This window comes from Apium graveolens, chromosome 5, assembly GCF_009905375.1.
Source record: "Apium graveolens cultivar Ventura chromosome 5, ASM990537v1, whole genome shotgun sequence".
NCBI classification, from domain to species: Eukaryota; Viridiplantae; Streptophyta; class Magnoliopsida; order Apiales; family Apiaceae; genus Apium; species Apium graveolens.
The window spans coordinates 150,547,283-150,561,758 of record NC_133651.1 but is presented as its reverse complement, the minus strand read 5'-3'; the positions used below and the strand labels follow the sequence as shown (position 1 = coordinate 150,561,758).

Genomic DNA, 14,476 nt, shown 5'->3' with positions numbered 1-14,476 from the left:
GAGATGTGTCCTAAGTCCAATCATGTATGAGGATTTAGGAATAACTTTTATGTAATCTGTTTTGATTTCATTGATATTAATAAAAGATTTGTTTTGGTTTTATTGCGGGCTTTATCTATTTAAGTGTTTAAATAAGATATACCATAGTTTAGAGTAAAGATTTTATGGATTATGATGAGATCATAATAATGAGACCTAAAAGAAGATAACTCTGAACTTAAATATTTTCTGGTCGTAGGATTACTAACTGGTAATTGGTAATCCGCAAAGATCGGCACATACTATGCTTGCTTCATTATGAAGGATGTATGTTCTCATAGACATTTGTGTGGTGACACTATAGCTAGTATGTAGGTGCTTATTATAGAATAAGTTCACTGAACATGACTCACACAGCTGAACAACTGATGAATTTCACTCACGTGTCAGCAGTTGTTCACATAGTGATAGTTGTACAAGTATCCTTAGACTTGAGGTCATCATAGTCATCTTGTGTACACTGAACTATGCTTTAGTTTAGTTCTTAGTCTCCAGGGACAATTATAAGGGCTCTACTGGGTATAGGAATTTGTACACGAAGATAGTGAATGATCAATAAAGGATCTACCCCTTCCAGTGAAGGAAGAGAATGTTCAATGCTGATCCACTTATGCTAATTCAGGAATCTCTGGCCAGAGTGAATGAAATTAGAAAGGAGTTTCTAATTTACATTAAATAGAACTAAGTATAGTGAATGGGAAAGCAAATGATTAAATAAGATAGGCTTGACACAAGTTCCATGCCTTGTATTTAATCGTGACATTGCAGGGTAGAAGGAATTGATTGTACGGTAACTACTCACTAAATAGGTTCTTAGTATTCTAAGCAGTGAATTCGTATTATCCGGATAGTCGCGATATGCTGAGAAGTATCCCTCACGATGTAGAATAAATATGATTAATTTATTAATTAATCATATTTAATGAATTAGAGAATTTATATAAATAATGATAAAATAGTTTTATTATTATTTATTTCTACTACTGGCTTAATATTGAACCTACAAGGTCACACCATAAAAGAGAATGATTTAATGGTGGAGGAATTAATTAATAATGGCTGGTAATTATTTATTTGTGAGATAAATAATTAATTAGAAAATTTAATAATTGATTAAATGAGATTTAATTAATTATAAATTAATTAAGAAAAGTTCTTAATATTATTAATTAAGAATTTAATTTTGGAAATTAAATCAGGTGAGAGAATTATTTCTAAAGTGTTTAGAAAAAGGATTAATAATTAAAAGGTGTTTTAATTATTAGTTAATAGGTTAATAAGAATAAAGGGTTAATAATAATAATATTTTATGGGAAAATTTTCAGCTGAAAATTTTGCCTATAAATATACTATTATAAACCCTTATTTTGCCTCAACCTAAAAAGTTAAGAAAACCCTAATAATCCCACCCCTTCCTCCTCCATTACATTGATCTCTTGGTGGATACCGGTGGAGTGCTTCACACTTGAGGAGCAGCTGCTAGGGATCTCCGCTCGTCGTTCTTGGATCGCTATTAAAGGTCTCCATCTTTCCATTAACGTAAAGTTACTTAAGGTACACATACTGAACTACGAATTAAATTATTTTTCGCATGGATCCTGCGGAGGGTTTCTTTTTTTTTAGATTTAAATTTACGTTTTCGTTGCGTTTATGTGCTAAAAACCCTTCAATGGCATCAGAGCTACTTGCGAAAATTTTTTAATTCGTTTATGTGTTTAACTGTTTTCGATATATGAGCATGTACGTGATTTGCCATTATTTGATGTTGATATAATATGCTTATATATGTATGGTTTTGAATATATGATATTCATGTGAGATGTATAATCATAAGATGATTATGTAATCTGTATATATACTGATATATACATGATTTATGTTTGTTCTAATTATGAGAATCATATTAGATACGGATTCTGAATTGGCTGCTGCAGATTTGCTGAAATCTGGGTCTGGTGTCCGATTTACGCAAACGAATACCCTATTCCATAGGTAAACGAGCGTCTGAACAAAACTTATAGCTAAAGCTATCAACGACTTGTCTGTAAGGCGTTTGACGTCGTTTACTTCCCGTAAACACTGATTCTTGTTTTTCTGATTTGATTCTGATTTTTGTCATTTTTTTTTTATGACTAGATCATGAATAATATGATATGTTAAGATCAGATTATGTGTTTTAACATGCTTTTATGTGTTTTATGAGCATGGTGGATGGTTATGGCCTTTCGACCTTAGTGCAATGGTTTTGGTTTTGGTTTTAAATACGACTTGCATGTTGTCAATCTTTGTAATCATAAATCTCGAATGTAACTCGAGTTATTCTTGTAAGTTCATTAGATTAGATTTACTTTCAATCTATGTAATGTAATTCAAGACTCAAGAAGGCTATCTAATGGAGGTGATACAATGAAGAAGACGAGGCATACAAGAAGTCTAAATAAAGAAGAAGACTTATGTAATAAGTAGTTGTATTTATTTCCATCACCATATTAGATTGACCTTGATCTTTATCATGAGCTTCATAAAGATCACATAGGATGGGGCCATAACCAAACACATTTACTTTATTGCACTATACATTTACTTGTTTATTTAATTTTATATATGAGATATATGCATATGTTTACCATGAGATGATAGATTTAGGTGAACTTAAATCAATATAAGGCGTGCTCTAGAAAATCTAGAATAAGAATCGTTTCTTGACTTAACAATAATATTATGAATACAATCATGAGATTTTTGTGTTTATGAAACACGTAATTAAATATGAATTTTCAATATTGAGAGAAAGGATGATTATGTCAAAAGCAGATTTCTATCTGTAAGAAAGGGGTATTAAGTGACGCCTCTTAACAATACTCCCCCCGATCTGAGAATCATCTGATTATCGATTATTGATTTGAAATATTTAATTTAAAAGGAAAAATCTCTTTATAATATGATTATGATTGTAAGATAATATAAACACTCTAAAATTAAATAATATCAAGTAGTAATTGGCCAATGACACAACGGGCTTGTGTCGGTCATAGCCTTCCAACATTGTAGAAAGTGGTTCTTATTTTTAAATCATTTTCGTTTCGTGCTACAGCCGAGGGCTTTGATTTCAAAATAAGAAATACTTGTCTATTACATAGAGATGTGTACATTGAATTAGAATCTAAAGGTCGTTACGTGCTACAGCCGTGGGCCGTTGGAGACTGATTCAATTGTACGAAATGTTGGGTTAGACTTGACTTAGAATATTGAGTTTGTCGTGCTACAGCCGTGACTCAATTATTCAAGAGGCTAAAGTTTTATTAGGGAATAACATAAGATGTAATTGACAAGAGTTGTCTGCCTATTGAATATCACATGACGTTTCGTGCTACAGCCGAGGTTGTATGATGAAATGTAGGATCCCTATTCCCACTAGCATTATGAATGCTTAATTTTCACTTAGAGGTTGTATAAATTAGATAAACTAGTGGGAGCCACTTATGAATTAAGACCCGATTCATATAGTGTTTTGAAATGAAATTAAATATTTGCTAAGTGTTGTTATGTGTTCATCATTTACAGATTTACTATATACGTTATGTCTTCTACACTATCACTCCAGAGTATACTAGATGCTCACAAGTTGACTAGTCCTAATTTTGCTGACTGGCTTCGAAACTTGAGAATTGTTCTCAGGGTTGAGAAGCTGGAATATGTGTTTGACTCACCTAAGCCTACTGAACCTGCTAGTGATGCGCATAATGATGAACATGTTGTGTATTGTAAGTGGATAGATGATGCAAATGTTGCTCAATGTATCATGCTAGCTTCCATGAACATTGAGCTACAGAAGCAACATGAGTATATGGATGCTCACACTATCCTTATACATCTACAAGAGTTGTATAATGTGGCAGGGAGGACAGCTCGATATGAGATATCGAAGGAGCTGTTCAGTTGTAGGATGTCTGAGGGATCATCTGTGAATGACCATGTACTTAAGATGATCAATTTGATTGAACATCTTGGACAACTTGGTTTTGCCATGGATGGGGAGCTGAGCCAAGACTTGATCTTGCAATCACTTCCGAGTTCGTTCTCGTAGTTTGTTGTGAACTTTCACATGAATAAGTTGGATGTCAGCTTGCCTTAACTCCACAACATGTTGAAGACTGCGGAATCGAATTTCCCCCCCCCCAAGAAGAGTTCTGTTCTTCTAATTGGTGAAGGTTCCAATCCTAAGAAAAGGAAGAAGAACCCTACCAAGAAGAAGAAAGTAGGTGAGAAAAAGCCGGTTCCACCAAAAGCTGAAGACCCCAAGAGCAAAGCTGTTTGCTTTCACTGTAACAAGGTGGGGCACTGCAAGAGGAACTGCAAGGTTTACCTTGCAGAATTGAAGAAGAAGAAGGGTAGTGAGACTACCGCTTCTGATTCAGGTATGTTCATGATCGAAGTTAATATGTCACTAAGTCATATTTCTACTTGGGTATTAGATACCGCCTATGGTTCTCATATTTGCAATTCGTTGCAGGGACTAAAGGGAAGTAGGACTCTTGAAGAAGATGAGGTGATTCTACGTATGGGCAATGGAGCAAGGGTTACTGCCATATCTGTAGGATCATTTAGTTTACATATGCCCATGTGCAAGACCATTATTTTGAATAATTGTTATTACGTTCCCTCTATTGTGAGGAATATTATTTCTATTTCTATGTTGGATTTGGATGGGTTTTCATTTATTATTAAGAATAATGAATGTTCTATTCTTAGAGATAATGTTCTTTGTGGACGTGGTACTTTAAATAATGGTCTGTATGTATGTGACGTAGAGCATAATTTACTTCAGATTGAACAAACTAATAAAAGAAAAAGGGATGATAAAAATCTCACTTTCTTGTGGCACTGCAGACTTGGTCATATTAGTGAAAATAGACTGCGGACATTGCATAAGGAAGGGTTACTTGACCCCTTTGATTTTGAATCATATCCTACATGCGAGTCTTGTCTATTGGGTAAAATGACCAAATCTCCATTTAGTGGACATGGAGAGAGGGCTGCAGATTTGCTAGGATTGGTACACACAGATGTATGTGGACCAATGTCTACGCAAGCCATGGGTGGATTTTCATGCTTCATTACTTTCATAGATAATCGATCTAGATTCGGATATGTGTATTTGATGAAACACAAGTCTGAAGCCTTTGAAAAGTTCAAAAAATATAAGTATGAAGTGGAGAAACAAACCAAACATAGTATTATAACTCTATGATCAGATCGAGGTGGTGAATACTTGAATGGAGAGTTTCTAGCTTATCTCAAAGAAAATGGTATAGTCTCTCAGTGGACTCCTCCATATACTCCACAGTTGAATGGGGGTATCTGAAAGGAGAAATCCAACTTTGTTAAACATGGTTCGGTCCATGATGAGCTATGCGAATCTTCTAGTATTCCTGTGGGGTTATGCATTGGAAACCTCAGCATATTTACTGAATAAGGTGCCTTCCAAATCTGTTCCTCAAACTCCATATGAAATATGGAAAGAAAGGAAACTGAGTCTTAAACACGTTAAGATTTGGGGATGTCCAGCTTATGTCAAGAAAGTTGACCCAGATAAGCTAGAATCTCGATCTGTAAAATGTAATTTTGTGGGATATCCTAAAGAGACTTTAGAGTATTACTTTTACACCGATCATCGGGTGTTTGTCTCCAGACATGCTACCTTCTTGGAAAAGCAGTTTATCCTTGAAGGAAATAGTGGGAGCAAAATTGAACTTGATGAAGTTCAAGAAGCACAAACTACTACGGATCAAGTGGAAACACCTGGTCAGACTGAACAACCTTCTGTGGAACAGCCCATTCGTAGGTCAGCGAGATTGTCTCGCCAACCTGAGAGGTATTATGGCCTTGTCATTGAAAATGACAATGAGTTGCCAATCATTGATGATGACGACCCTATGACCTATAACGAGGCTATGAGTAGTGTTTACTCAGAGAAATGGCATAGTGCCATGAATTCCGAAATGGAATCTATGTATACCAATCAAGTATGGACTCTGGTTGAGGCGCCTGAAGGTGTTAAGCCTATTGGGTGCAAGTGGGTATAAAAAAGAAAGATTGGAGCAGATGGCCAAGTGGAGACCTATAAGGCCAGGCTCGTGGCAAAAGGATTCAGACAAAGGCAAGGGATTGACTTTGATGAAACTTTTTTGCCTGTAGCCCTGTTAAAATCAATTCGGATTTTGCTTGCGATTGCTGCTTACTACGACTATGAGATCTGGCAAATGGACGTGAAAACGACCTTCCTCAATGGGAAACTTTAAGAGGAAGTTTATATGACACAACCAAGGGGTTTTCTTTCCAAGGGAAATGAACACCTAGTGTGTAAGCTGCTGCGAACCATATATGGTTTAAAGCAAGCTTCTCATAGATGAAACATCCGTTTTGATGAGACAATCAAAGAGTTTGGTTTTATCAAAAACATAGATGAACCATGTGTCTACAAAAGGGTTAGTGGGAGCGCGGTAACATTTCTTGTATTGTATTGAAAGAGGAGATGTCAAGATTGAGAGAGTTGACACACATAACAATGTAGCAGACCCACTCACAAAGCCACTTTCTCAAAGTCACTTTGATCGTCATAAAGACAAGATGGGTATTAGATACCAGAGTGATTGGCTTTAGTACAAGTGGAAGATTAAAATAGATGTGTCCTAAGTCCAATCAATTATGAGGATTTAGGAATAACTTTTATGTAATCTGTTCTGATTTCTTTGATATTAATAAAAGACTTGTTTTGGTTTTATTGCGGGCTTTATCTATTTAAGTGTTTAAATAAGATATACCATAGTTTAGAGTAAAGCTTTTATGGATTATGATGAGATCATAATAATGAGACCTAAAAGAAGATAACTCTGAACTTAAATATTTCCTGGTCGTAGAATTACTAACTGGTAATTGGTAATCCGCAAAGATCCGTACATACTATGCTTGCTTCATTATGAAGGATGTATGTTCTCATAGACATTTGTGTGGTGACACTATAGCTAGTATGTAGGTGCTTATTATAGAATAAGTTCACTGAACATGACTCACACAGCTGAACAACTGATGGAGTTTACTCACGTGTTAGCAGTTGTTCACATAGTGATAGTTGTACAAGTATCCTTAGACTTGAGGTCATCATAGTCATCTTGTGTACACTGAACTATGCTTTGGTTTAGTTCTTAGTCTCCAGAGACAATTATAAGGGCTCTACTGGGTATAGGAATTTGTACACGAAGATAGTGAATGATCAATAAAGGATCTACCCCTTCCAGTGAAGGAAGAGAATGTTCAATGCTGATCCACTTATGCTAGTTCAGAAATCTCTGGCCAGAGTGAATGAAATTAGAAAGGAGTTTCTAATTTACATTAAATAGAACTAAGCATAGTGAATGGGAAAGCAAATGATTAAATAAGATAGGCTTGACACAAGTTCCATACCTTGTATTTAATCGTGACATTGCAGGGTAGAAGGAATTGATTGTACGGTAACTACTCTCTGAATAGGTTCTTGGTATTCTAAGCAGTGAATTCGTATTTTCCGGATAGTCGCGATATGCTGAGAAGTATCCCTCACGATGTAGAATAAATATGATTAATTTATTAATTAATCATATTTAATGAATTAGAGAATTTATATAAATAATGATAAAATAGTTTTATTATTATTTATCTCTACTACCGGCTTGATATTGAACCTACAGGGTCACACCATAAAAGAGAATGATTTAATGGTGGAGGAATTAATTAATAATGGCTGGTAATTATTTATTTGTGAAATAAATAATTAATTAGCAAATTTAATAATTGATTAAATGAGATTTAATTAATTATAAATTAATTAAGAAAAGTTCTTAATATTATTAATTAAGAATTTAATTTTGGAAATTAAATCAAGTGAGAGAATTATTTCTAAATTATTTAGAAAAAGGATTAATAATTAAAAGGTGTTTTAATTATTAGTTAATAGGTTAATAAGAATAAAGGGTTGATAATAATAATATTTTATGGGAAAATTTTCAGCTGAAAATTTTGCCTATAAATATACTATTATAAACCCTTATTTTGCCTCAACCTAAAAAGTTAAGAAAACTCTAATTCTCCCACCCGTTCCTCCTCCATTACATTGATCTCTTGGTGGATACCGGTGGAGTGCTTCACACTTGAGGAGCCGATGCTAGGGATCTCCACTGGCCGTTCTTGGATCGCTATTAAAGACCTCCATCTTTTCATTAACGTAAAGCTTCTTAAGGTAAACATATTGAACTACGAATTAAATATTATTTTTTGCATGGATCCTGCGGAGGGTTTCGGTTTTTTTTAGATTTAAATTTACGTTTTTGTTGCATTTATGTGCTAAAAACCCTTCAAAGCATCCACCCCATCCAGGTATCCTCCGCTCCTAGAACCAACGACTACGATTCAAATGTACCAACCCCTAAACCCTATCTTTGGGCTATAAATAGCCCAAAGAGGAAATATTTTAGGGCTAATCACCCTCACATACTCATCTACACACACAGCCACCCTACATTCCTGTCTATCTTCATTTTTCCCAAAAGCGAGTTCTTAGTCTCACACCGGAGGCGTCGCGGGACCCAAACCTCCCTTCCAGTGTTGTTTTGCAGAAACCCCACGACAGCTACACCATCGCCGCAGCGAAGGATCTAGACACGACGTCGAAGGAGCAGCCCCGCACCCAGGAGTTATTAACCAGCGTGATCATTTAGTTTAAAACGTGGTCATGCCTTGCCTCTTCCCATTTTCAACACACCCTCAATATACACCCAAAATCCTCTTACATCATTATGATATTTGTATGACTTGACAGTTTGTAAGACATCCGTCGCGAGTAGATAATATTGTGTTTGGCACCTCCTATGCAGTGTAATTAAATTGTATAGATGTGTCTCCGAAGTTATGAAACAAGTATAACCATGGATAGTGTGTTTATGTTTTGGCCTTTTGGGTAACATGTGTTTATTGTCGTGAAAACCCTCGTAAGATATTGAGTCACATTTATATTGTGCTATGCAAGTTCCTGTAAATTTTGATAAATACATATTTTTGGATATCTGAAAATGTAGAATATCTTGTAAGTATAAGATATATCCCATGTTAGTATGGTATTTTGTGTATTATTCGTAAGCATAAGAATGTATGTTAGAGTAAGGTTATCTATTAACAGATATACTTTTTAATTATATTATTCGTGATTATATTATGCGTAAGTGATAAGAATAATTTGATTAAAAAGATTCGTTTTGATTTGTGAGTTGAGTATCATTTTTTAAATTGTCTCATTCATTATTTCTATTGTTCATCATTCAGATATTTAGTTCTGATATTCAGTTGTGCTCTTATCCTCGTCATTTTTTAATCGTTGTTCAGAATTGCGTTCTTTTATATCCGTATTTGAACTTTTGAATCACTGCCGGTTCTATACTTTTCTTATTTACTATGGCATGTATTCTTACTTAGACGGGTTTCTTACGAAGAGTGTGAGTTGCGCAACTTACAAAATTTAATTATTTTTTAGATTTCTGTTAGAGTTTATTAAAGGGTTACAATTTAGTTATATATTATTTCAAAAATCGTAAGGTGCTGAAATTTTGGGAAGTTGGGGAGTTGTATTGTTTTATTTGAAGAGTTTAATTAAGGGAGTTTGAATTTAACTATTATTTTGGGTTGTTAGATGGAGCATTAGTATGCGTTGTTGTCCAATGCGTTGTTGTCCAGCTGATATATGGTTTGCCAGGAAGTTCAATTAAATATTACGTACGAGAGACTGAGGTAATGATGGTAAAAATATACTCACGGTTTATCCCTTGTAATGTCTTAGGCCGTGTTTGATATTACTGTTGCATACAGCTATAGCAGCTTTGCGTTTTGCTGAAAAATCGTCAGATGGGTATTTGGTAAATTCTAAAAGCTGTTGTCTGGAAAAATACTTTTAGTCTAAAAGTTGTTGTCTGGAAAAACACTTTTAGTAGCAAAAGAATGTCTCTATCCTTTTGGAAAAAGCTGTTTTCAGTTTTTACAGAAAGTAGCTATCAGTTTTACTATCAAACCTTCTCAAAAATATTATTTTTATATATTATATCTCAAAATATGCATAAATTAAAAAAAATTACTAAACAATCATCTAATTTTCGTGACAGTACTTTTTCCCCAGCACAGTAGTTTTTAACGCCACCCGAACCTTAATATATACCTCAAAGACATTACAATGTGTATTAGTCTCCCTAGGAAATCACATAAAACATCTTCCTCACCCGTTGCATTACGATTAAGTTTACACCTTTAACTTGTTTATATTATTAAACCCCTTGCACTGAGAACTAATACAAACCCAATATTCAAAGACTTAATTTTAAATTATTACCCCCTGGTTGAAATGTAGGGGGGAAATACTTAGAAATGTCGCAGAAGATTGTCAAGAAAAGAAAAGGACGGAGAAGGTCGGAATGTCATTGACCTTTATATGTTTGTGTTAAAAATGAAGACTGGAAGGAACATGAATATACCCAAGGATTAATAAAAGCAATCTAGTTAGTGTCCATTGACTTAGTATAGTAACTAACATCCCAGATAAATTTACTGAAATGAGAAAGAATTTTCCAAGAGAAATCTAGAGTCAAACTTTGAAGTTTCAGCATAGGCGGCTCTTATCCCATGGGCCATGATTGTTAGATACCAACCACAACCCCTATGATTCTTTATAGTCTGTAATGAAGAATCATCATTTTATCACAGGAAATGGATATTATTACTCCCATTATATCCCTTATTAGTGAATTGATCGATATTGTTTCCAAAAATATAGACACTGCTGGGGACTTGAATAATAGGGGGACTTCTCTCAAGATTGCATTTGAGGAACTGATAGAAGCAAGAAAAGACTTGGAGTGTCGAGTTAATGAAGCAGTGTCTTTAGGATTATCTTGCACGAATCAAGTCAAAGGATGGCTAGTAAGAGCAGAAAAACTTGAATGTGAGGTCAGATTGATGATTCAAGATGTTGATCAGCAAGAGCAAGGCAGTCTTTTGTGCTGCTGCACAAATTGTTGTTCCAGATACAAGTTGAGCAGGAAAGTTCTGAGGAAAATTATTTCTATAGAAGAACTTATGGAAAAGAGTAAAGCATTGGACATGAATTGGGTTGATGGATATGGGATTGAAGCTGTTACGGAGATCCCCAACGGGCCAGTTATTGGCATGGAAGTAATGTTGGGCAAAGTTTTAGAATTGCTTGCAAAGGAAGAGATCGGAATCATTGGAGTTTATGGGATGGGTGGAGTTGGGAAGACCACCCTTTTGAAATTTATAAACAATAAATATTTGACACTAAATCATGGTTTTAATATAGTGATCTGGGTTACTGTATCTCGGGATTTTGTTGCAGAAAAGATTCAGCAAGCTATAATGTTGAGGCTGGGCCTGTCGTGGGATGAGGCTGAGGATCAGGAACAGCGAGCTTCAAAGATTTACAAGGTTTTGAAAATGAAGAAATTTTTGTTGTTGCTGGATGATATTTGGAATGGAGTTGACCTTGAGAAGATTGGAATACCTCTTCCCAACAAGGAAAACAGTTGTAAAGTGATATTGACTTCTCGTTCTATGGATGTGTGCAGTGACATGGATGCTCACTTGAAGGTTAAAGTTGAATTCTTGAGAGAGAGGGATTCGTGGCAACTTTTTGCAGAAAAGGTTCGTCGATATGATATTCTTGATTCTCAACCCATACGATCACATGCTGAGGCCATTGTTAAGAAATGTGGAGGCCTTCCGCTTGCTCTGATCACAACTGGAAAAGCCATGGCCAACAAAGATACGGAGGAAGAGTGGATTGCTGCAACAGAAATGCTCAACAACTCTCCATCAGAAGTTAGAGGTATGAAAGATGTCTTCGCACTTTTGAAATTCAGTTATGACGAGTTAACTAATGACACATTAAAGTCATTATTGTTATACTGTTCTTTGTTTCCCGAGGATTGTTCTATCGAGATAGAACTGCTTGTAGAATATTTGGTAGGGGAAGGGTTATTATCCAACTCCCATGAGGGTAGTAGTGTCCATTATAAGGGACATGCCCTAATAGGATCTCTCAAAGTCGCTTGTTTCCTGGAAACGGGTCACCGGGAAACCCAAGTAAAATTGCATGATGTTGTCCGAAGCTTTGCTTTGTGGATGGCATCTGATAGTGGAGATGACGATATGAAGTTTTTAGTTCAACCTAGTGCAGGACTTACCGAAGCACCTTCTCTTGAAAAGTGGGAACGAGCACATAGAATTTCATTGATGGATAATGAAATCACTGTAGTATCTGAAGTACCTGTTTGCCCCCACTTATCAACCTTGTTGCTTCAATGGAACAGTAGTCTGAGCAAAATTTGCAGGGGATTTTTTCAATTTATGCCTGTTCTTAAGGTTCTTGACTTATCGTATACCGGCATCAGGGAGATTCCAATAAGCATATCTTATTTATTTGAGCTGCGTTATCTTGATCTATCCGGGACTAAATTGAGCACATTGCCAAAAGAAATGGGAAGTTTGGCAAATCTGAGGTATCTGGATTTGAAGCGCACTCATTATCTTAGGACAATTCCAAGTGAGGCTATATCGGGACTTTCTCAATTAAGAGTTTTAAATCTCTACTACAGTTATCCAGACTGGGAGGTTCAAGTTTCTAGGACCGAGAATGAAATAAGATTTGTGGAATTGGAAAAGCTGAGGCATCTTACCACTCTAGGGATTACAGTAACTGAATTAACTGCCTTGGAGGAACTCTTTGTTTTTAAAAATTGCATACAGTTTTTGTACATAACATCGTGCAAACGCTTGTATAAGCTGCATCTCTCATCAAATCCCGGTGATGGCAAGAGGTTGAGAAGGCTCAGCATCAACGATTGCTGTGATTTAAAGTGCTTGGCCATTGGTTCCGAGGCTGAAAACAACTGGCTACCTGGTTTAGAGGTCCTCGCATTAAACACTCTTCCCAGCTTGATCACAGTGTGGGAAAATCCAGTGACACGCAGGGCACTTCAAAGACTCCGTTCCATTACCATCTGCTTTTGCAACAAGTTGAAGAATGTTTCCTGGGTTATAAATCTTCCAAAGCTTGAAACGTTGTACTTGTTCTACTGCAAAGGAATGGAAGAAGTTATAAATGTAGATGATGTGGTAGGCGGAGTTGCAAACACATTTCCATCGCTTCGAACACTATCTATGAGAGATCTCCCACACTTAACTAGTATCTCAAGATTGAAGATGGATTTTCCTTCATTACAGCAAATAGCTGTGATTGATTGTCCGAAACTAAAGAAGCTGCCACTAAAGTCTCCTGGGGTTTCAGCACCACATACGTTTACAGTGTATGGTGGAAAGGGGTGGTGGGATGAATTGGAGTGGGATGAAGCCAGTGTCGAGTCTGCTTTTCTTCCACACTTTATCCCAACTGGTCAGGCAACTTGATGGAACACAGTTGCGGAGGGAGATAGAGGCTGGCGCGATCTACAGCCCCCACTAGTAGAACAATAATTTGGTAAGATCACTAGTAAATAAATTTTTACATATCGTATCCCCTACACGTAGTGCCATCTGGCTACGCTACGTTCCTGCAAATAAAACTGGCTTACTGAGGTTGGTCTAATGCCCAAAATGTCGCATTATGCTAATATTAAGTGAATAGCTATATACCAGATACATAATTACTACACTTTATTTGCTTCATGTAGACTATGCAAGATTTTGCTTATGGTAATTTACTGTATAGCAAACACTATGTTTTCCTAGAGAAAAGTAGTAATACAGACACTTTTCTACTTGTTTTTGCTACATAATATATGCAGATGCCACATTTGTTAATCTGTAAGAGTCGATTTTGCTATGAACTTCAGGTTGAGCGCCACTAATAATTTTTCTGCACTTACTTTTCGAACTACTTTTCTTTTCTTTTAAAATTTCATGCATATACTCTTGAACCTTTATAGTTGGTTCCAGGTCAACTGATCTGTTGGTACCAGAAAAATCGACATTTTACCAATAGCGAAAGGATGCCACCAACTCCATTGCAAGTCAACATTTCTGAATTCGTAATCTCAAAGCAAGTACTAATACATACCAACCAAGAACCAACTTGAAAGTTCTTATACAAAAAATATAAAATAAAATGGTGTCTGTATCCTTATGCAAGATAAGTAGAAAAAGATTACTTATTCATTTCACCATGCACATTTACATGGTATCACGTTAGAATACTAATATAAGATCATGTAAAGGGTCTTCTTCTAACACCCTGAGATTTTAGATTAACTAGTTCCTTGACACACCATTACCCTACTTACATGATTAAAATTACCTATATGAACGTAGTGTGCCATAAGTACAGAGCATATCATGTTGAAACTGTAAA

The 14,476-nt window shown here is 35.7% G+C and overlaps 1 protein-coding gene across 1 annotated transcript; it reads left to right on the top strand.

The window, feature by feature from the left end:
* Positions 1-10,688: 10,688 nt before the first annotated feature.
* LOC141724571 (disease resistance protein RPS2) lies at positions 10,689-13,929 on the top strand. The gene has a single exon (XM_074526759.1). It carries the CDS (start codon positions 10,822-10,824, stop codon positions 13,534-13,536), a length of 2,715 nt encoding a protein of 904 aa, XP_074382860.1. The 5' UTR covers positions 10,689-10,821; the 3' UTR covers positions 13,537-13,929.
* Positions 13,930-14,476: the final 547 nt, after the last annotated feature.